Source organism: Centrocercus urophasianus, unplaced genomic scaffold (assembly GCF_019232065.1).
Source record: "Centrocercus urophasianus isolate 14NV4802_14NV808 unplaced genomic scaffold, USGS_Curo_1.0 seq_12, whole genome shotgun sequence".
NCBI lineage: Eukaryota > Metazoa > Chordata > Aves > Galliformes > Phasianidae > Centrocercus > Centrocercus urophasianus.
The window spans coordinates 28,397,366-28,420,836 of NW_024884364.1; the positions used below are offsets into that span (position 1 = coordinate 28,397,366).

Consider the following 23,471-nt stretch of genomic DNA (forward strand, 5'->3'; position numbering starts at 1 on the left):
CGGCGGCGGCGGCGAGGCGCGGCGGGCGGCGGCGGGCGCCGAGGGGAGCTTCCTGGCCGCCTGGCTGAGCGCGGCGGCGGCGGCCCCGCGGGAGAGGCTCCGCGACTTCCAGCACACCAAGCGCGTCGGCAACTACCTGATCGGCAGGAAGCTGGGAGAGGGCTCCTTCGCCAAGGTCCGCGAGGGGCTGCATGTGCTCACCGGAGAGAAGGTATCGGGACGGGAAGGACCGGCCGGGGCGGGAGGGCGGCCGCTCGGTGGCGCCCCGGGGGTTGTGGGAGTCCCGGCGGTACAGGGAGCGGTCCCGGGCTGGGGCTGCGCGACCTACGCCTTGCGGGGGTACTCGCCTGTGTCCCCCTTTGCGAGGTTTGTGCTTGTGAGAAAGCGCTATTTGAAACAGCACTATACACAGTGTCCTACCGCCGACCAGCGACGTGTGAGCGGTGTGTTTTTGGTGGCACGGTACATAGACTTCTACCACTGATCGGTGACGGAGTGCAGACACTCCTCGCTCATTGAAATGACAGGAGGTGCTGCGTGTGTCTTTGGCGGTGTTACGGTTCGGTGAGCAGAAGTTGCTGATAGTGCTGCACATCACAAGGTGCCCTCACGTGTGTTGTGTTGTTTCGTCTAGTAAAGAAAATGCACCGAGGAGCTCTGCTTCTCGTCTCCTATCTGCAGTCCTGTAGTGGAGTGTTCCACCCATCAGTCAGGCTCTGTCACGACGAGATGAAGAGCAGCGGGCGCTTGGCTGTGCATTGAGCACGGCACGGCATGCTGGAGAGCCCTGCTGCAGGGCTGTCCCGCTCGCGTTGAAGCTGGCGGGCAGAGCTCTGTATAACACTGGGCACCCCGCTGCTGCCGGGTGAGCTGAGAACAGCAGAATCTCCTCTGGCTCCAGCAGCGCTGCACGTACGCTATTGTTAGGGTTGCATCTCTATAGGGTCCATGCAGTTCTAGGCTTGTGTTTTTTTTGTTTGGTTTTTTTTTTTTTTTTTTTTTTTTTTTCCTTCTTCCAATAAGTTTGTCACAGAGTGAAATTTTGAGTAGAGCTCTGAATTTCCTCATGACAGAAATGATTGCTGTCATATCGGAATGCAAAAAAGATTTTTTTTGTTGTTCTTCTGTTACCAAGCGTGTGCTTCTCCTTGGTAACAGATACATCCAATGATCCTTCTGTTGATAAAAGGCACATGCACGCACACGTCCTTCCCACCTCCACTTTTTGGGTTGCTACATTTATCTCTGTCTGTGAAGAGGCAAAAATAAAAAGCCCAGCCACACGCCCCTCTATCTCAGCTGCCAGGGCTCTTGCTTTATTTATTTATTTTTTTTCCCCCAGTGTCTTGAATAAGACATGTTATGACAAAGTGACAAGCAGAAGCTCTAGGAGAATCTAGAGGAATGGGCTGCCCAGAGAGGTGGTGTGGTCACTGTCCCTGGAGGTGTTCAAGAGCCATGTGGATGTGGCACTGAGGGACGTGGACAGTTGGTGGGGATGGGTGACGGTTGGACTAGGTGATCTTTGAGGTCTTTTCCAATCTTAATGATTCTGTGATCTCCCTTCCTTCCTGCTGAGCCTTGGTGTCCCTATTTGTGGCCATCTGTGGCAGTCTCTGAGTGCTGTCTGACCTTATCTTCTGTCATAGGATCAGATCAGGCTCTTGCTGTTGACTTCCGTGGGTGAAAGATCAGTTGCATAGTTTTAAACTCACTAATTAAGGGTCCATCCTACCAGAATACCCACCTATTTCGTTTCAGGTATTTATGGATAAGCAATCTGAGTTAGTGGATGGAGATAAGGACGCTTAATGACTTTCTTCAGGTGAGGTCCTATCTCAGTGTGGTTCCTCTCTCTGACTGGAGGGGGAATGCTTTCCATCCCACACATGGTCTCACCTGAGGATCTCACCCCATCCAGGGAGCTGGTGGACATTCAGCTCTTCAGGGCATGTTCCTCAGCCATGCTCTTGTGTGGCCTCCAGCCAGAGGAGGCTGAGGCGTGCTCAAACTGGATCTGCCTCACAGCTGCTGGTAGCTCTGCCTACACTGAACCCACCACAGGCGACTGAGCTCTGGCTGTAACATGAGGAAGAGAAGGAAAACATCTGCTTCCTTGGACTCCTTTCCCTGAGAGTGTGTTTGGGAGGAGGCTGAGGCTGGCAAGTGTGGAAACTGAATGAGGAGAGAAGGAAAGAGGCAGCATGCGAGCCAGGATTGGCAACACTGAGGGACAGAAGGAGGTTCTGTGGGAAGAGGACATTTTCATAGAATCGTTTGAATTGGTAAGGACTCTTAAAGTCCATCTGGTCCAACACCTGCAGTGAGCAGGGACACCCACAGCTCCATCAGGTGCTCAGAGTCCCATCCAGCCTGGCATTGAGTGTCTCCACAGGTGGGGGGCATCCACCACCTCTCTGGGCAACCTGTTCCACTGCCTCACCACCCTTACTGTAAAAAAACTTCTTCCTTATATCCAATCTAAATCTCCTCTTTTTTAGTTTGAACATGTTCTTCCATGAGAAATGTTATTGCCATAGCAAAGTCCTTCCACAAGAGCAAGCCAAGTGCTGGAGAATTAGGAACCATTTGGTACTCCAGTGTCAGAGCCCAGGTGAGCAGTGTTGGGCACAGACCTCCCAAGAACAGCTAACAGAGTCAGGTTGCTGCTAACAGAGTTACCCAAGGCATGAGTAAGCAGCTGTGTGTGACAGCCACGCTTGGCCATCTCTCCATGCCCACCTCCATCCATCAACCCCAGGAGTGACATCGCACTCATCTGGAGTTTGAGGAGAGTGTTGCCCTGTAATGGAATGGCATTGGCCTGCATTCAGCAGGGCGAGGGGCAAAGATTGGCCGGGCTTAATCTTTGGGTATGTTAATTTGCAGGGAAAGTTAATCTGCAGGAGTGTGCACTTAAAGTGTTTGCAAGTGGGGCACAGCGAAGCAAGATGAGGAAACAAAGCCCTCTCCTGCAGACGGCTCACTGGATTGCTGTAGTCACTGCAGTTTTCTAGGCTGATGCTTTATGAGCCTATTATTCCAGGATTAGCGCCTGCATGTACTTTGAGATAAAAAATAATTGACATCTGATTTCTGTCTTGTAAAGCCGTTGTCAAGCAAGGGCGCTGCCTAAGTTTCAATAAAATTGCGGTAGTAGTGTGAAGTAGGGGTCTTACTGCTAATGCCTGGTAGCTGTTTTGGCACAGTCCAAGCTGTTACGGTCACCAGAATATCTGATTTCAGCGAGGGTGCCCAAGCAGGTTTTGATTTGCAGCAGACTTTAGTGACTGTGGAGGAGTTAATGCGCATTATTGTTTCAGAAAATTGTGTATTTAGAAATGAAATCTGTGGATTAATGAGTCCCCAGCCAGGCTCAGATCCATTGCACTGACACAATGCATTGTACAGAATCAAGGCAATTGCAGAGCGAATGCCAAAAATCTGCCATTACCTCACCCTGAAATGGCTAGAAGCTGAAGAGGTCTTCAAGAGAGCACAAGATGCTGTGTGCTGTGGGCCAGGCGCTAGTTGCTTTACCAGCTGCTCCAAGGGCAGCTGGATGGGCTGTGCACATTGAGTGCAGTGCGTGGGACTGGAACCAACAGCTCCCGAGCACGAGAGGGTGAGCTAAGGTGAGGCTTTAAACCTTCACTATGAATGTCTGTAGCACTGGATTTGAAATCAAATCTTTTGCAGCACTTCTCGGGGTTTGTATTACCAGCATGTCAGGCATGTTATTATTGTCTGGGCTGGAGAAATGTTTGGTAATGCCTGATGCAATTAAGTGTATTTTAGCTGAGCATAGGAGAATGTTGAACAGATTATTCTTTCCATTGCTTTTGAATAAAAATATCACAGCCTATAATCTAACATTTTTGGGTAGAAGGCTTATTTGTTAGATCAGCGCAGGCAGTCTTTATTGCCAGTCCTAAGGAAACAGTTTCTCTCTGAAGAGCGAGCCAATTTAGATTTAAATTGTGGCTATGAAACCCTGCTGGGATAGCTGCATTGTTATCCCACTAACTTGTGGAGCCTCTGCCCAGGATACTCCCAGTTTGTTCCAACCCTTGCGCTTGAGGCTCAGCATGGCCTGTCACCGGGCAGCAGAAAGCAGCCATTGCAAGATAATGTTTTCTGTGGTTCTAAACAGCTGAAATTACATTCCTATCAGTGCAGCAGGGGTATGCTTTGTTGGTAGACTGACCGGATCGTGCCATCTGCTGTGGACCCCGATGAAATGACTCCATAACCCTCAATGACTCCGTGTGGCATTGCAGGGTGGCCCTATATTGAGGGGAGAGAATGGTGTGAGCTGAAGTCTTCATAAGCAGATTTGACCTGAGATTGCTTTTACCTTACTTTGAAGTATAATCTTTGTCTCTACAAAGAGAGAGATGGAGGTAAATTGAGTCATTTGATTTCTCATCTGCTGAAAAATGTGTTTATCAGTTTCTCTAGTGCTATTGTTACACTCCAAAAGGACCATTTTTAGTTACAGTTAGTTGAGTAGTTTTCTGTAACAATGTTAGTGGGAAGCAGCTGCTAAAAATACAGTTTACCAGCTTTTATGAAGGTAAAGCAATTAATATTGAAAGTGGCCTTTTCACAAAAGGGTTTGCTTTCTGAATTCATTTCTGTATTAAAAATACTTTTTTTAAAAAAAAAAAGAAAGAAAGAAAGAAAGAAAGAAAAAGAAATTAAAAAGCTGTATTAGAGACTCGTGGAAGTGCTACGTGGGCAGCGCAAGCGCCCTGCAGAGAGCTAGCAACACCCATTGCAAACCCCAGGGAGGGAACAGGGGAGGTGATCTGAAAGCACACCTGGGCAGTGGTCTCACAGGCTCTCTGTCCCCTGCTGGTGGCACGTTGGTGGCATGTAGTTTTGTGAAATGCATTCAGAGCATCGCTGGCACATTTCTGTTTGAACATCATGCGTTCGTCAGTGGGTGTGAGGCTTGGAGGAGCTGCACCTTTGTTTTGGGAGCTCTAGATACCTCCAGGGAGGCAAAATGAGATGCACTGGTGGTCTGGCAGGTTGTGTGACTGCCCTGCATCAGCCAGCGTGGTTGTCTTCTGAAATCCGGCCTGTGGCTGAGAAAACTGTTTGACAGCTTTTACCTTGGTCTCAACATCTCATTTCTAATCTCCTGCTCGTGTCAAAGGGTGGTTGTTGAGTTGCTTCTGGATGTACCACTGGAAGCAAAGGCTGGAGCGATGTGTTTTGCACCATTTCCATCTTCCAGCAGCTTTTCCTAGAATAGTCACCAACCATTCAGGAGAATATAGGCAGGTGGACGTAGAGAAGCATGGACAAAGTAGTGCTGGTGGATAACAACAGATGTTACGGTGCCATATTTCCCCATGCTGTGTCAACTTGGCCTTGAGTAAATTTGCTGTTCTCTTGTGTTCCACCATGGACTTGAGAGAATGGAGGCTTGACTTGGTGGCTAGATGCCTTTGGGCATGTTGGCAGATGAGATTTTTGCTTCCTTTCTGCCCTCAATGACTGTGCCACCCCTGTGGCATTCCTCTTCTCCGTTTGGGAAACAAATGTGGTGTGGGATTCCCACTGAGGACTTCTGCATCAGGATTCTCCGCTGTCAGACTTGTCTGTGCCCAAGAGTCAAAGCTGCCCTATAGTATTGCTGGCTTGGGAACAGAAAATTGTGATTTATGCTCACACATAGTCCTAGGATCTTAACCTTTGATTTGAGTTTTCAGGTCTTTGTGTGCATGCGGGTTGCTTTAGAACCATCTTACCAAGCAGATGGGCCAAGAAGTTATTTCTTAGTAAACAAAAGCCAAGTTTCTGGTGTCGTCACTGGTCTTCCAGTTCCACGCTTTCCTTTTGTCTGTTCCAAAAACTGTAAGTTTGCAGGCTGCTTCTCCTTCAGTGATACTTGTATATCAGTTTCTTTGACGTGTTTGTGCTCTCACTGTAAATATTGAATGAGTAGTTCTCTTCATAGCCATTTCTCTACACATTTTTTAATTTTATCTATCTCCCAAAGAAAAGCTTGTTTAGAGAAAGTACTTACCATGAATTTGCGTGGTGGCTTTCTTCAGGGGTGCTTTTCATTTTTATTAACAGCTGCCAACCGTTACACCTGGGTGATGTGTTATGATGCTGCTTGTAATTGTAGGCACCAAGGAAATGAAATGAGGGTGTTCCTGCAGCCTTAATTTTGACATTCCTGTGCTTTTAAGTCTTTGCTTTCACAGCTTTGACACTATTCTTTTCACAGAGGCTTGTATATATGCATGTAGATGCATATTTGTATTGAAGCCACTAAATGTGTGCTTTGTTGACATATGATACTTCAGAGAATGATTTGAAGGGTGCTGTAGCAGTTGCAATGACACGAGGGAAGACTTGGCTGGAAGCAGGACCAGAGAGCTGGTTGCTTTGTCAGCACAAAATTCCCCAGTGTGTGTTACGAAACGTTTAAGAATTTGACAGTAAGGCAGACTGCTGATGTGCAGTCACCTGCTCAGTCTCGTGTAGGAGCACCTGCTAACAGTTTGTTCACAACTAGCTGCAACAGGCGCTTGTTATAAAGCTACACTCTTGCCTCTAGCCCTTTTCTATATTGCCCCCTCAGAGTAAGCAGGTATAGGCTTGAATAGGCAAGAGATTCTGTTAATTACTGCAGTCTGTCTTCTGGGAAGATTGTTTTAATATTTTTCAGCTGTAGCTTGCAACTTGCTCTGCACTGAGCCGAATTGATGCACATGTGGCAGTTGCTTATCCTCTTGAGATAATCTGCTTTCAAGTTTACATTCAGCGGTTTTAAGGATGTCACTAACAGTGCATGTCAGCAGTGTGCTGCTTTTCAAATAGACCATCACAATTTTAGTGACATAGGCGGGATTGAGGAAAGCTGAGTGTTTAAGTTGAATTGACACCAGGTGCTGATCTTATGTGGTACTCACATCTGGATCCTTGTGTTTGTTCTTGCAAGTTTTGTATTTTTAACATATTTAATGGCGTGTAAAGCTGTGAGCCTGTTTTTGCAGGCATGTGTTACCTATAAGTGTCTTGGCAATTAAAACATTTCTTTCTTTCTACATCTTGCAGTTTGCCACATCTCTCTCTGCAGTAGGAGCTGGAGAATGCTACCATAGCTTCTTGCCTTTCAGTGGACATAACACATTAGGCATCTCTGCCCATTTGCCCTTGTGAGTTGTTTGTTAGCCGGCACTCAGGAAAATTGAAGTTATTAAGGAGCAGCACTTACCCTTCACAAGGATATAGCTCCGTGAGTAAAGCGGTCGTAAGATGACACAGTGACCCTTCTGGTGACTGAATTGAAATAATAGTCTAGAAACCAAGCTGTTGTGTTCTATAAACAACTGTATATAAATGAGCTGGAAGTCTGTGTGCTGATTACACAACTCTTCAAGGTCTTGAAGAAGGATCTTAACCCATCCGTAACAGCCTGCTGTAGGGAGTCCAGTGTGCTGTAGGGAGCCTGCTTTGGCAGAGGGTTGGACTGGATGATCTCTAAAGGTGCCTTCCAACCTCTAAAATTCTGTGATTCTGTGATAACTAGTGGTTATGTAAATATTGGCCAGAAGAAGAATCACATCAATTGTTGGCTGATCTCGTTAAGGGCATTAATGTAGAGTTGCCAGTGCTTTTGATGGGCTGATTGAGCTGGTGCAAATGAGGAGGACCAAGAAGGCTTTTTGTGGTAGGTTTTACTGGACGAGCTGCAACCACAAGCACGACCACGGGTCCCACACTAGGGCAGAGTATGCTCATTCCTAAGCTGATAAGGTAAAGCACTGCCAAACCTGTTTGGTATCGAAGCATAGTCAAACCTCCTCCTCGTGAAGGGAAGGACCACTTCAGGAAAGAGGGTGAGCAGATAATGTGGTCTGACAGGGGAAAGCACCCATAAAAACTGATCAGAAAGCTGGTGCCACCCTGACCAAGCTTCCCTTTCTATGAATGCTTTGCTGCTGTACTGTGCTGCTGGGCTACAGGCTTGGCACTTCTAACACTTGTCCCAACAGACTCTTCTTGTTCATGGTGTGCCATCAGAGCTCAGAGGAAAATCACTGCAACAAAGGGAACTAAAAAAAGAGAAGTTATATATACGGAAGTTCTTTTGCTCTCTGCCTGTTGTGGAAGATTGTCATGGAAACATTTTTTTTTCTTTTTTTTCAGGGAATAAATTTATTTTCTGTGGATAATGCCCACAAAGCTAAGAGAGAGAACATATATGTAAGAAGCTTCATTAGAGATGCCTAGCATTTGTAAATGTTTTATCTCCTATATTTGTATCACTACAAAGGAGGGTGATACCTGGTCTTCAAAAGCAGTGTCTCCTGTTGATGTAACAGGCATCTTTCTTTCTGTCTTCTCTAAGTCAAGTTTTGGATTTGATCACTGAAATGCAAAACAGGGATTGTTTAGCATGGAGTATGGTACTCCATGATTACTCTTCAAGTCCGTGATCATGCAAGTGGGAAGCAATACTGACCACAAGGTTTCACACACATTGGTGTTGGAAGAATGTTATTTGGTATCGAATCTCTGCTTTTGTTTTCCCCCAAGCAATTTGAGATCCTCATCCATCTCACTGTGACAGAAGTTTTCAGCACTGAAAGGGCAAGTTGTAGTTTATCAAAAGCAGCTGGATAGGATATGGTTCATTTGTAACCAGAGCATAATGCATGCCTTGCTGTGCCTCAGCTCTAGCTGCTTCCCAGTGTTCTGACAGCATACTGGGACCATGTCTGGGTAGACGAGGCCTCTGTTTCCCAGCAGTTGTCACACTAATTTTTCTCCATGATGGCTGTGAATAGCCATCAGCTTCAGACAGTGTAAGGTGAGTACTTTGCACATCTCAACTGGTTTTCTATCTGCTGCAGTGTCTGTACATCAGGTTCCCATGTGCTTGTGTGACAAGACCTGAAAAAACATCTTTCCTGCTAGCTGATAATACCTCGAGCTCAAAAGAGATTTCGTATTGAGTGATGGACAGTGTTTTAGCATGTCAGAGAGCCCCTTTTTGCAAAATAGCTAATATTTGGAAAGTGATACTCAGCAAATATTTTTCCATTTCAATGGCTAGGCAAATCCAGCTGTTCCAGGCATTCAGATACACGCTTTCTTTTGGCAGTACATGGCCCAGGCCTGAAGGCTGGTTTTGACAAGTTTCTAAGGATTTCTTGAGGAACGTCAGTATTGCATCCTCATTTATCTTTGCCTCCGGCTTTCTGCCACCACCACGTCCATCATTCCCTGCATAATCTCTTTTGGCTTGTGTAGATATCCTTAGAGGCCGGGGAGGTAAAAAAAAAAAATGTGCTCTTGTCCCTCGGGGGACACCATTATTGCTACCCCATTAATTAGCTGACCGAGAGAGCAATGAAAGGTCACCGAGTTTCTGCCAAAGGCTAGATAGACCCCAGCCATGACCCACTGTGTTCTGCCCATAGATGAACCTGTACCCACACCCATATGTATCTCATGCACATTCAGCTGATTTCCACGTATAGCACCGAGCAAAAATGTAACTTGTTTCTGAAACTTGAGTTTCTGTTCAGAATGTCTGGGAAGGGCAGAACTGCTGTCCTTTCTTTTGTCAGATAAGGGTATTAGCTTCTGTTTGTAAGTGGGGAGTAGGCAGTTGGCTTCACAGGAACAGCAGAGTAGTAGTATGTCCAGGAGAAGATAACAGTTGTTACTCTTGAAGTATAGCATGAAATTACCCATAAATACAGCGTGAAGTAAAAACCATATTGAAGGGAAGTATGGATGAGAATGGCTCTTCTCCAGTGAAGCGGAGCTGCTCTGTAGAAACAGACCATGTCAGACAAGGCACTAATGCATTAGATTAGCAATTACCTCTTTTTTCCTTCCCAACTGACTGGAGGAGGAGGAAGAAAAAGAGGGAGGAGGAATTACAGAAATATGGGGAATGTCATACCGTGTGAAAGGAACTAAGGTAAACCACGAGGAAGCTCTGGAGCACAAGTCTGATGGGGAGCAGCTGAGGGAATGTGGGTTGTTCAGTCTGAAGAAGAAGAGGATCAGGGCAGACCATATCATTCTCTACCTCCACTTGAAAGGTGGTTGTGCTGAGGTGGGGGTTGGCCTCTTCTCCCAGGTAACAGAGATAGGACGAAAGGGAATGGCCTGAAGTTGCATGAGGAGAGGTTTGGTTAGGTATTAGGGGAAAAAAAAAAATTCTCAGCAAGAGCAGTGAGTCAGTGGCACAGGCTGCCCGGGAAGATGGTGGAGTCACTGCCCAGGGAGGAGGTGTTCAAGAGCCATATGGATGTGGCACTGAAGGACAAGGGCTGGAGAAGTACCAGGCATGGGCTGATGGTTGGACTGGATGATCTTAGTGGTTTTTCCAACTTTAAGGATTCTGTGATTCTGTGAGGCTCTCACTCACAGCCTTACAATGCTGTTTATTTTAAAGCCTTCATACAGTCTGCCCTTGCGCATGGCATGGTGGGAGCAACCCCATAGTGTGTCCTTGCGAGGGCCAGTGCCTTGACACATCAAAATTCCAGATTCTTATGGAAATGCTAATTTTGCTGTGCTGATGCAGTAGGCAGCCAGGTGCGTGGGTGAGTTGGGCTGTCTGTAGCAGCATCAATATTTGCATGACTCTTCATGACACTTTGTGTCTTCAGTGCCACAGAGCTCCAGCAAAGATCTCAGAGTTTTCAAAATTTGCATCCCCTTGATGTCACTGCTAATGACTCCCGGAGTATTTTGCCTAGCTGTTCTAGGACAGAGCTATTCTCCTCACATGTACAGGCATTAGTGCCTAAAGGCATCATGGTCATCGTCATCCAACTTGACTTCCTAAGTAAGCTGATGTTCTCTATGAGAGTATCTGAATCAGTGTTTTATTGAGTTATTGCATATTTCTAAGAGTGGGGAGGGTGGGAATTCAGAGTCTACTTTCATCTCGGTAAGACAAGATGTTCCTTTCACTGCTTCACTGCACCTGAAAAACATGGATTGTATTTGCAGCCTGAGTTTGCCCAAATTTACCTTTTGGGGAGTTAATTTTATTTTGTTAAAGAGCTGTCTATTAGCAGCAGTCTTTTTCTCATGCAGGTACTTGCAGAAAACCAAGTCACTGTTTATCATTCTTTTAATTAAAAACTTGGAGCTTCGGTCTGCCAAGTACTTCATGGACCTCGGACTGTTCCTGAAACTCTTTTCAGAAGGAACTCTTTGCAAGCTTTCAACATTGTAACCAAAGTGCTAGCACCATCAGTTGGTTGCAGTAATCTAATAATAGTCCCTAGTGCCATGTGCAGGTGCAATTAATACCTTTTCTTCCTTTAACAAATACATCCTGCTTATGCTTTTTAAGCAGGTTAGCTGTGACAGCAAGATGGCTCATTTGCTTATTTAAAATAATCCACAATCCTTTTGCATGTTGCTGGGTGCTATCTTTGTTGCATTGTAGGTAATGGTAAGATCTTATCTTCTGGCGCTTTGATTCTTTTCGTTCAGGCTGCCTTAAATCTGAAGCATATGAATGAGCATACTCTGAACTACTTTCCTATTTAGAAAAGTTTATGCTTCTTTAGGGGCTGATTTAAACCTTCCCTGATTGTCTAGTCTGCCAGCAGTGAGAGGTCCCCTGCATACTAACACATTTGTCCTGTACTGATCTCTGCAGTAGCTTTTTTTGTCTCTTGATAACTCCAAAACTTTGGGCTTGTGCTGTCAGAGACTCCGAAGAAAAGAGAATATTTTAACAGAAGTGACTCTTACCCACATTTTTTTTAATTGTTGATTTTCCTAATGCCAGAGCAAATAAAGGAAAAAATATATATATTTATAATATATATATGATTCAGCTATCCTACAAAGAGAAATACAGAAGTTATCAAAGGTTGAACAGCACCACTCAACAGTAAAGTGCAGAGATGATACTGCTTGTTTAATGTAAAATCTCAATGCAGCTCTCTCTGTACAGCTACTGAGAAGCCTTTTCAGTGTGTATATATGCATATGCATATATGTTTAACTCAGATTCAGTTCCTCCTATGCCATTCGTAGCAAAGCATACCAGGCAAAGAGAAAAGGTATCAGATGGCCATGGTTGAGTGGTTGCTCTTCTGTATCCTTGATAAATAGAACAGATGTTATTCTTGAGGCAGATCTTTTGCGTTGCTGTAGGTTTGGTTGATTGCTGACTTTGCTGAGATGAGTGACAAGGCTGTAATGAGAATAGATAACAGTTGCTTATCTTTTTGTGATACTTTTAGAAATGCTCTGCAGTCTTGTCTGACAGCAGTTCTTGAAGGGTGAATAGGATGCTATCATTTGTTAAGGAGTTGGGAGCCATGCAGGGCAGCCAGGAGAGCTCTGCCAGCAATGTCCCCCGAGCAGAATTAAGCAGATTCTCTGACATGGCTGGTATGGGCTGCAAGGCAATTTGGCCAATGCCCAGCAGCAGGCGTATTGTCTTCCTTACATGTTAGTGATGTTTACTCCTCCAGAGGAAGTTAAGTTTGTGTTTTGTAATGGTGCTTAGACCGACAGTTGTGGCAGAAAACCTCTGATTTCTTTCTGTCCCAAGCAGAGTATGTGTGGCCCTTTCTGAAAGAGTACAACTTACTGATTGCTGGTATGCATTTACTTGGACGACCCTTTTCTATAATGCTATTTATTAAGATACCAGAACTTACGACATAGGAAAATATTCTTTGCATTAGCTGTTAAATCACAGTAAATTTTATAGTACAGCAGAGTACCTTTTTCACTGCCCAGCAGAAAAGTTGACATTTTCTAATTCTTGGATTGAGTTATGTAAAGCAACTTCTTGTATGTCTGGTTGGTTGGATGCCCAAACCAAGATACTCTTAAAGGGATTGCTTTCAGGAATGTACTGAGACTTGGGCAGGCTTCAAAGTTAGGTCTGTCAAATATGATTTGAATTGGCCACCCAAAATCACCAAGCAGCTTTGAAAAATAAGCTCAGATTTTTGTAGTAAGAACAGTGGTAAATACAAAGCAAGCTACGAATAATGCCTTTCACCAAAAGGAGGGAAGAAAATTAGCTCACTGCAAAAGTTGTCTTGGGCACTGCAAAAAAGAACTGGAGATTGGCTTGTAGTAACGATGGCTCTAGGGAATATCTGCACGGTATTCCTATTTGTCTCATTCTCCTGGCTTAGCTTGAAAGTTTGCTTCAGGATGGAGGCCCGGGCCTTCCTATTAAGTGTCCTCTCAGCTGCGCCCTGTAACCTGTGAATGAATGGTCAGGATGACTGGGACAGTGCTGAGAACTGGCTCTGCTGCCTGGCTTGGCATCACCTCCAGCAGGGCTGCCAGAAGTAGTTCCAGGGGAGGAAAAAGAAAGAAAGAAAGAGAAAACAAAGGAAAAAATTAAGGAAGAGGGGCAGATGGGAAATGGGGTGTCCCTCCAATAGTCCATAGCTGGAGTTTCTTCTCTTGTGTTGTGTTGGTCTCCTGGCCAAATCCCACGGTGCCTGCTGGATTCTTATTCAGACTGGCTTCCTCTCTGTTCAGCTGAAGTTCCTTTTGGCAGAGATCTGCAGGAACTGGCTTCCTCTTATTTAAAGCTAGAAGGGAATTTGCAGAGGGAAAATATTCAAGTGGTTGGAGGAGTGGGAAAGCTACTTAAGAGTCCTCAAAATGTCATAGTCTTATTATGGGAGGTCACGCGCAGCCTTCTGTTCTCAGTAAAGTTAAACATGTCGTAACACTTTTTTGTCAGACTGGTGCCACTGCCATGAAGTTGTTCTTCTAGTCGGTATTGCACGTGCCTGACATGAGTATTGTTTAAGACCTCTTGACTTTGACTCAGCAAACAGGTCATTGAGAAAACCCATTTACTGGCAAGCAGAAAGGCTTCTTTAGTGATGCATCCTTCTGCCAAGTGACAGCCTGCACAAAGACACTCAATCTGGTAGGCAAGAAATCCAAGGCTGCTTTTGGACCTGAGTCCTCTGAATGCTAGCTTACCATGTGACTGCAGTCATTGGCAGTCATACGATGGTTAAGTTAGGTTTTATTCAGGTGGAATTATGGTATGCCTTTAACTAGATGAAGCCTGATATTCAGCAGGGAAAAGCTGGGTAGAGAGAGATATTTTTATTGTAAAACCTCTGAAAAACATGCTGCTCTCTGTCAATTTTGCATGTGTTTGAATATTAGCCCTATGTATTGGCTCTGGGGCTTCCTTGGGGAGCTCAACAGAAAGCCACTGCATGCTGCAGGCCAGCTGAGCCTGAGGCAATGTGTGCTGGAGAAAAGACAGACTTAGGCTTGGCAGCAGAATGCTGGTACACTTAGCCTTTTGTGGGGGATCTGGTGAGGTGTGTTTGCAGATTTGAGGGCAGGGTCTGCTGCTTAGGTAAGTTGTTTCTCCATCAATAGGTTTTTCTCTACCTTGTAGCTGGGGAAGAGACGTGGAGGATGGAAAAGACAAGGAGGAGCCAAAGCATTGTTTGTCCTTGTGTAGGATTGTGGGGAAGCCCAGCTACTTTCCCTGAACTGCCTTCTATGCTTTGTTGCAATTCCTTGTGCTGAGGCATGGCTGTTTACAAAGATGTTGCAAAATGTGCTTTCTCTGGATGCCTCAGTCATCCAGCACCTGAAGCCCGTGCTCCCAAATTTCTTCAGACAACATCTGGTCCTCTCAACTGTGTCTTTTCTGCTTTTTCTCAGGTCATTGCTATGACTGTTTTCGTGCTGTCTGGTGCCAGCCAACTCCACCCCCTGCCTCTCTCTGCAGCTCCAGAAACCCTCCTAAAACACTGACTGGCAAAAATCCTTCACCCACGTGTGTCAAACGTGTGCCTTTGTTTGGGTGATGGCACGTGCCTGTATTTGCTGATGTTGCTCTAGCTGCTGGGTTCTGCAAGCATCGTGACTGTCTCCTCCAACTATCTTTGCAGAATAGTGGTGTTTACACTTCCCCCTCAGCTCCCTTCCAGTACGCTTTAGCCCAGCCTGAACTATTTTTGTGCAACGATTGAGAGAAGCAGCAATTGCTCATATGATGTGTCACACCATAAACTTTGGAAGGTAATTCATTCCAGCAGTAATTCTAGGATTCTGGAACCAAAAATATGGCCTGTTATTCATCTCTGTATCTCATAGCATAATCTAAACCATTTATTTATTTACACAGAAAAGGTTTACCTAAAAGCAAAGTGTTGAATTTCAAGAGCCACTGTTGCTACATATTCAGAATAATTACTTGTTTTATCATTTGTTTTTTAGTTCTATGCCAGTGTTGGCCAACAGTTCAGGTCAGGTGATAGAGATCAGAGAGCCCCTACGTGAAACCTGGGAGAGCAAAACAGAATAATTGTTCTATCTGGAGTAGGTTATGAAAGCTTGAACGCATTTGTTTTATGGTTAGGTAACATCTACAGTATTTTCTATTTTGAATGCATTTTCCTTCTATATGGAGGGAATTTTCAGATGTGTACACAAATACATGAGGCTGTGCATATTAAATGCATTGGGGCACATTCCTTCTCCACTTACCCTGGTATAACTCTGGGTGAACTCAAAATCGGGGATACTGAGCTAAGTCGACCCTGGAATTACTGAGTGCACAGTTTGATCCTTAGAATTCTTCTGTATGCTTCAGAATTGAATTGTATATTCATGGAAAATACAAGAAACCTGAACAAACAATCACAAAAGCGACCAGACAGTGCGTATCCATTTGCACAACTCTTGTACCATGGGACACATTTCATTTACTAAAGCAAAGGGACCCTACAAGAACGCAAAAGCAAAAAGAGCAGTGAAGAGGGAAGGTCATTGACTAGGAAGGCAGGAAAATACATGAAAGGGGTAGGACAATCTGGGATGAGCTGAGAGGGAGAGGTACAAGTCAGATGCAGTTACGGAGAGTGGATATGGAAGTCGATAGGCTGCTTATGTGTTGGGGTCAACTGTGTATTTTTCCTTCAGATATATCAAGTTTTCTTTGCAGATCTTGGCTTTTGAATCAACACTGAGATGGGGAGAACAGCATCCATCTGAGATATTCCTGTACTGTGGCATAGACATAGGAGAGGAAGAAAGGTGCTGCTCCTCCTCCAGGAGCAAAGCAAGATGGCACTGAAACCAGTGTCCTGTCCGGTATGGGAAATGAAGTCTCCTGTAGGCTTAACTGGCATTTCAATCTTTTCTTTTCCCTGTGCAAAGCCATTTTGAAACAAAACTGTTATTGCCTCTTTTGTTAGCTGACAGACCTCTTGGACCCAGTGTAAGGGATGTGGAAGGTACTGCAAGTGTAGCCCAGAGCAAAGCGTGGGTATGAAGTCAGCTCTGCTGAGGTAGGCAGGGTGCCTGTCCAAGCATCTGTTAAAATCAATGAGAGAATTTGTCCTTAAGGCACAGATAGCAAGTTCTTTGTGATAGTAAAGAAATTGCTAAGTAATCATGTGCGTGTGGTTGGCTCTGTCTCTCTTGTTCAAGTGTTTGCTCCTGTTGCCCGCAGCTTTGCTCAGCCTGTGTAGGAGATATGCCTGCATTTAGTAATGCGCTTTTTTTAGTCAGTGAATTCAGGATGATTTCCTGATACGTATAACAGGTTGCTGCTCCATTTTGTTAATAATCCGTATTGTGTATCCTACAGCTGTGGAAAATATCAACATTTTGATGTGTGGTTTTTTTTTCCAGCTTTCGCAGAGGTTGTGTTGTGCTGCCAGCAAACAAACTGGTATATCATGTTTCTGTTACCCATTAATTTGTTCGTCCTCACCAGGATGACTTCTGTGGTTTGCTGTCTACATAATCTGTATAAGCCTCTGTGTTCTTGGTTTTATCTCACTAGATGGAAGAACTTACTAATCTAGGACTGTTTCCTTGGTGAATCACCTGAGGGTTTCAGAAATGGTTAAGTAGAGCTCTGATTTGCCTGTTGTCTTATCTCACAATGAAATGATCTTTCTTTAATGTGACTAGTCAGGAACGTAGCTCACAGGCATTTATGGCTCTGATGCTTCTCCACATTTCACCCAGGCAGCTGTCATGCATGTGGTGTTTAGCCTTGTCTTCTTATCAAAGGTATTTCATTAGAATAATCTTCTAACAGCAGAAATGGATCCAGATAACAATGTATACCACAACACTGACTTCTGGTTGTTAAACTATTAAGCCCAGACTCCTGTAGTTTTATTCTTCATGTCCTCTGCCAGTAAAAATTTGTCTTTGACTCAGTCAGTCAAATGACCTGGGTCAAATTTGGTTGTTGTATTTTTTTGGGTTGCTTTTATTTTCTAAAGGAAGACCAAATTGTTCACTACTTTAACCTTTCCTTGGCTTGTGGAAAGTAAGGTAAGGTTAGCCAAGCTGGGAACTGCCACATGCTTTGATGTGTGCTTGGCATTTCCCGTGTGAGGAGTGTGGCCAGCTGTGTTGTGTGTAACTTTGTCTGCCTGCTGTGGAAGACCAGCAACCCCAATGCTATGAATTGTGATGATGTAGTTGGCTGCAGCTGGAAGCATGCTGTGAGTGGGTGGCTCATCAGCTGCGAGGAGGGATGCCTGTTTGACTTAGCACTCAGAAAACAGCCCGAGAGTTAGCAGTCAGGTCAGTAAAACTCCAAGGCTTTCTTCTTGTTCCTCCTTGTTGTAGGAGTAAGGTGATGCAGGAGATCCTCCCAGGCCAAATCAAGGCACACAGCAGATATGCAAGTGTAGCATCTTTGTGCCTCCCTCATGGAGGGCAAAGGGATTGTGGCATTTCTTGTGCCGTTTGTTGGCCTCGTACCTGTGCAAGCAAGAACCTTTTCCATCAGTTCCATGCAAAATTCAGTGTCTCACAGGAAGACCAAGCACAGCGTTTCCCTCTCTTCATCCTGGCAAATGAGCAACTGTCACTTCGGTAACAATCACTGAGCTGCTGGGGCTCAGAGCATGCATTGAAGGACTTCCTTTGTTGCAGAGCTGTGAGGAAATGAGGAGCAGGGGAGGAGGATTCAGCGCGCCTTTGTTGCTCAGCTGACATATGCTGTTAAATCATTATCTGGCACAGCTGACCTGGAAGTCTGCAGCACCCACTCTAAATAAGAAATCTCAATAAATAGATATCTACAAATTTGAAGCAGATCAAAGCAGATACTTTCATTGAAATAGTTTAGTACCTCTGTTAAAACAGTGAAAGGAATCAGGTTCTTTAAGCATGCTGTAGCATAGCCAGCCTCCTCCTTTTGTTCTCGTGTGGAGTTCTGCATCAGCAGTAAGAATGAAAACACTTGGATAGGGGATACCAAATGCCATGATGTAAAGTCCCCTCTCTTCTGTTACATGCTTTCATGATGAGCTTTGGTTGGCATGGACAGCTCTATATAGTGTTATATTTAAAAACAAAGTTTTGCCTTTTAGGGTTTTGCAAAGTTGCTCAGTTATAGAGGTAATGAGGAGATTGTTTCTCAAGTCTGCTTTAAAAGAATGTGGAGGGAAAAAAAAAAGTGCCGGGAGGTTGGTACCAAAATAACTTTGTTTTTAGTGGTACTTTTTTTTTTTCTTTTTTCTTTTCAGTCATGTAAGAGCTAACACTTGGCTATAGTTTAAGAAACTTGTCATGGAAACATAGAATCTCAAGTCGTATGGCCTATGTGGGGAAAAGCCAAATATGACACATCTTGTAAATATCAACTTGGAGACTTTCTCAGAAAGGAGATGACATTAAATGTCCAGCACTGTGTGTGCTGAGTATTTGGAAATGGTTAATGACATTGTTGCCTGCCCTTTGTTACTGATTTCCTCGCAATAACTTTTATCTGTCATCGCTCAAGGGGATAAAGAGCTAAATTGTCAGGCTGGGCTTGCAAAAGCAGCTGTTTCTCTGACCTGGGTAGCTGTGCCTTAAACAATGGTGTATCAGTTGAGAATGACATAGTTTTATTTATTTATTTTTATTTTTGAGGTTGTTTGTGCAAGGTTAAAGCAATAAATCACTTATCGATTATCACAAATCAATCATGATTGCTAACAATCCCCTCTCCTCCATTTTTCACTAGGTGGCAGTGAAAGTAATTGACAAGAAAAGAGCCAAAAAGGACACTTATGTCACCAAGAATCTACGGCGGGAAGGGCAGATCCAGCAGATGATCCGCCACCCGAACATCGCCCAGCTGCTGGATATTCTGGAAACTGAAAACAGCTACTACCTTGTCATGGAGCTGTGCCCTGGTGGCAACCTGATGCACAAGATCTATGAGAAAAAGAGACTTGAAGAGCACGAAGCACGCAAATACATCAGGCAGCTCATTCTGGCAGTAGAACATCTTCATCGGGCAGGCGTAGTTCACAGGTAATCTTAAAAACCCTCCCTGGAACAAATGTATCCCAGAAGCAGAGCAAGGTGACTTCCTTTTCAAAATGTATTCCAGCCAGCGTTTTGGCTCATCTTTATAATACTGTTTAGATGTTCAAATTTTAGACAATAAAGGTATCTCCAGAAAGCACTTGCCTGAAAGTTTAACTTTAGGTAAGCACAGAGGAGATGCACCAACTCCATATCCTTAAGCATAGGCCCATACTACTGTAGTACTGTTTTGCCTCTGAAGCTCTGTACCACTGTTACCTAATGAGCAACTGTGCTGTTCCTTTGAGGACATTGTCTCTGCTGTTTTGCAGGTGGAAATGCAGCAGTGCAGGGAGATTAACCCATTTGCCCAATATCAATCAATGACACAGATGGGATGAACCATAGAATCATTAAGGCAGGAAAAGACCTCTAAGATCCCCCAGTGCAACCACCCGGGGGGGGCCCCCCCCCCCCACGCCCACTGCCCACGTCCCTCAGTGCCACATCCACACGGCTCCTGAACACCTCAGGGACGGTGACTGCACCACCTCCCTGGGCAGCCTGTGCCACTGCAGCACTGCTCTTCATCAGAAGAAATTTCTCCTAATATCTAATCTGAAGCTTAGGGATTGGTTGAGTTGGGACCACAGAAGTCCCTCATTTGTCTTTTGTTTGCTCTTTCCACTAATTTTATTACCCCAATGGGACTTCACAAGACTGAAGAAAGAGGAGTACAATGCAGAGTTTGTGGCTGTTCAGTTCATCTCACAGTATCTTCTCAGGAGAAACCCTGAGCTGATGCTCTGTGATGTATTTCTTTCTTTAGGACCTTCTTTTAATCAGTGTATAAGCAGGATGTGGATCTCTTTGCAGAAAGATGCTGTAGTTGAAAGTTCACCTGAGCTCAGGGAGAAGTAGGACAAGTTAATCATGCAGAAGTCTTCTGAGGGTTACAGAATAAAGTATAGCCATACCATATCTCTGTCTAAAGTCCATGAGCAGCACCTGGTAGAGGATGAGAGAGTGCAGGTGGAGATATCACACATGACTGCCTGTCCCTGTTTCCTTCTCCAATTCCTGCTCTTGGCTGCTATGGAGACAGGAGGATGGTGGGCTGAGTGTACCTTTGGTCTGACCCAGTATGTCTCTTATTCTGTTCTTAGGTGTATTTATAGGGAGCTGTCTAAGAAAGAGACCACATTTTCTAAATTTGGGCCAACTGGAGTTAAGTCTGAACTCCCACGGACTTTGCCATGTGACACCAAGCAAGTCATGTAGGCCCCATCCTCTCAGTATCAGGAGCCAGGCACCTGGATACTTCTGCAGATCTGCATCCGAGTCTCCTAAACTGTGCTTACACTGTAGAAGATGGGAGCTGTCATAGGCACCAGTCCACAGGGCTGCTGTGCAGGCAGTAGCCCCCCAGTTGTGCCCATCTGGCCCTAAAGCTGCCTTTTTTGGTCTTGAGGTCTCTCTGCTTGTTCCCTGTGATCCTTTAGGGATTGGTGCCACGAGGACAGATAACCTCGGGTGCACTGAGGTCTTATCTCAAGCTAAACTTCTGGTACCACTGTAATACAAATATTTGAGCAGCAGCCAGGTTTAGTCTGTAGGTTCTCTATCAGCAGTTGAACTGCTGACCTTTTTAAATTATTAACCCTGCAGTTTGGGGCATTGGAAAGGAGAAAATCTACTTATTGCTTTAGGGGATCGATTTGTATCCCATACATATGGAAAGGGGGTCAGGAAGAAGGAGAAAGGTCAACATTTCTGAGATGGGCAGAGAAAATGCTGTCAGGAAGAGATGAGGATGCTGAGCTGCTAGCAGCAGAACCTCTCACTGGAAAATTTGCCCTCTTCTTGCTGGCACGATGTCCAGTGCGCTTCTGGGGGGCTGGCAGGACTGGTTCCCCTCTTGATCAGAGAAGATTCAGATCCATGTTATTTGTCCAGATAACTAGCAGACCCAATTCTGTTTTTACTGTTAAAACATTTTCTCTAGTTTAATTGTTCAGCATCTTCAGTCGTGCTGTTACCAAGGTACGTAGGGCAGCATGGGGACACAAAAAACACAGGCAGCCCAATCCGGATTTCTTCTCTCTCTTTTGCATGCAGAGAGATGGGAGAAAGACTGGTAGTCACCGCCAGAGCTATCCTTCAGCTTCTTGGGCTATTGACTGCGGCAGCTCTAAAAACAGACTACTCAGCTGAAGAGGGGGGAAAAAATAGTGCAGAAGGCTGATTCATGCTCACCCTGGATGAAATGACAGTGTTCTGTTGTTGTTATTATTGTTATTTTTAAAGCAGGTAAAAATAACGGCGCTTTCATTGAGGTGGTGGTGGTGATCTGTGGGTGTTTGCAGTCGCTGTGTGTGAAACAAAACACGGCGCTGTAGGCCGGAAAGCGGTGTGCTGTTTGCCTCTCTCAAAATACTTGCATCATTCACACCGATTTGGGTAGAGCATTGAAAAGTATGCACTGAACCACTGATTACAAAAGTCACCAGCATTTTGTCTGCGTTATGCAGGGAATAATCTAGATCGCTTGCTGCCTTCTGTAATTCAGGGTGAAAAGAAGCTGAAAATAAGTAGTATGAAACTGGAATACGTTATTTGATGGATATTGCTCAGGCAGCTTCATGATTTTCAATCAAGACTTGGCATGACAGAAAAGCACATGGATCTTTGGAAAAGAGTTGGGACCCAGAGCTCAAAAGCAGTGCTCCTTTTAGGAAGCAGTAGGACATGCAAGCAGTCTGAAAAAACGTCAAGAAATCTCATTTTATTTAGAGAGGGCAAAAAACCCACACATGAGTTTGACTCTGTTCTAAATGATAAGTATTTCTTTTCCTATGGTGTACAAGACCTGCAAGCTCCCCAGTGCAGGAATGGTCTCTTTGCTGGGTCCAGTTTTCAGAACTCTTTGACTGCTTTCCTGAAAAAGAAAATGCTGCTCTTCTAAATATAATTTCACATAATCGTTTGTGTTTCATTCCTTTTATCAGCCGAGTTGGTTGGTTGCTAAAAATACACTTGCAACAAGCTTAGCTGTGAATCAGGTAGGAATATTTATCTTTCCCTCTGACAGAGGAAAACAAACCCAAATGGCAGTATCTGGTGAAGCTTTCTCTTTTCAAAGGGTGTTTACACAGGCCTTCATGCTGTCAAAAGGCAGGATGAACAATAAGCCCCTTGGGAGAGTAAGGGCAACAGAGAAAACGAAGTGAAAGCCTTGGTGCTTGCAACTGCATCCCACAGGAAATTCTCAACAACCCTTTTAAAGTCATTTTAACAAAATTCAATCCCATTCAGTGCAATTACTGTCAGGATGTCAAAGAAAAGAATTTAATGATGTATTGGTAGTGAAGGTAGCTTTCTGTGTTCTCCCTTCTCCAGTCTCTGTGGCAGTATATTCATACCTTCCTGCCATTTTGTAATTAAAAGCAGAAGAGGAGTCTGAAAGACACAAAAGAATATACCTGAGGCTTTGAGCGGAGTTTTTATATTATTCCATAGTCTCCTGTCCTTTCCCTGGCACACCTAGAAGAGTAAGGTGAGGTCATGATGAGTTGCTCAGGGTGTTGCAGGAGTCCTGCCTTGGTACCCGCTGCTTTGACATGTTGGCTTTGGTAACTTCCCTCTTATTAATTTTAAGTGCCAGTAGTCTGCTTGCTGATGCAGTGTTTGTGACAGCACTACAGAACAAAGTCTCCTTTTGAAGTGCAAAGCTGGTTTGTCTTTCTATTTTATGTCACATTTCAAAACTACCTTTGGGCATTCTCTCTTGGATTGCTCTGCTGTAAACAATCTAAACATTGTGTTAGTAAAAACAATGGACTGAAATCCGCATGTACAGATGCCGCTGCATTGAACTCAGGGACTTTGTGACTGATAGAAGCAAAAAGGAGGAAATAACACTTTGATAACAAAGCAGTGTCTTTGAAGTGTCTGATAAGATGATGATGAACCCGTCTCTACACCCTTTCCAGCTCTTTCATGGGGCTACAAAGTGAGCTTGGTAGTTGAGATGTGATTTTATGTGGTACGAATCTGAGATAGCTTGCTTGATGCAGCAGGCTTGTGTTGCTTAGTGGAGCTGCTGACTTGAGTAAGGATTTCCAAAGTGGTCTGTGAAGCTTTATGCAGAGCCAGGGAAAAATCAGTTCTATGAACAA

The 23,471-nt window shown here is 44.6% G+C and overlaps 1 protein-coding gene across 1 annotated transcript in view; it reads left to right on the forward strand.

Moving 5' to 3' along the window:
• The window catches only part of HUNK (hormonally up-regulated Neu-associated kinase), a 55,863-nt gene that overhangs the window by 85 nt on the left and 32,307 nt on the right, over positions 1-23,471 (forward strand). The window contains 2 exon segments of the mRNA XM_042810868.1: positions 1-211; positions 19,007-19,299. The exon segment at positions 1-211 is cut by the window's left edge and continues 20 nt beyond it. Of these exon segments, the coding sequence (XP_042666802.1) occupies positions 1-211; positions 19,007-19,299 (504 nt within the window).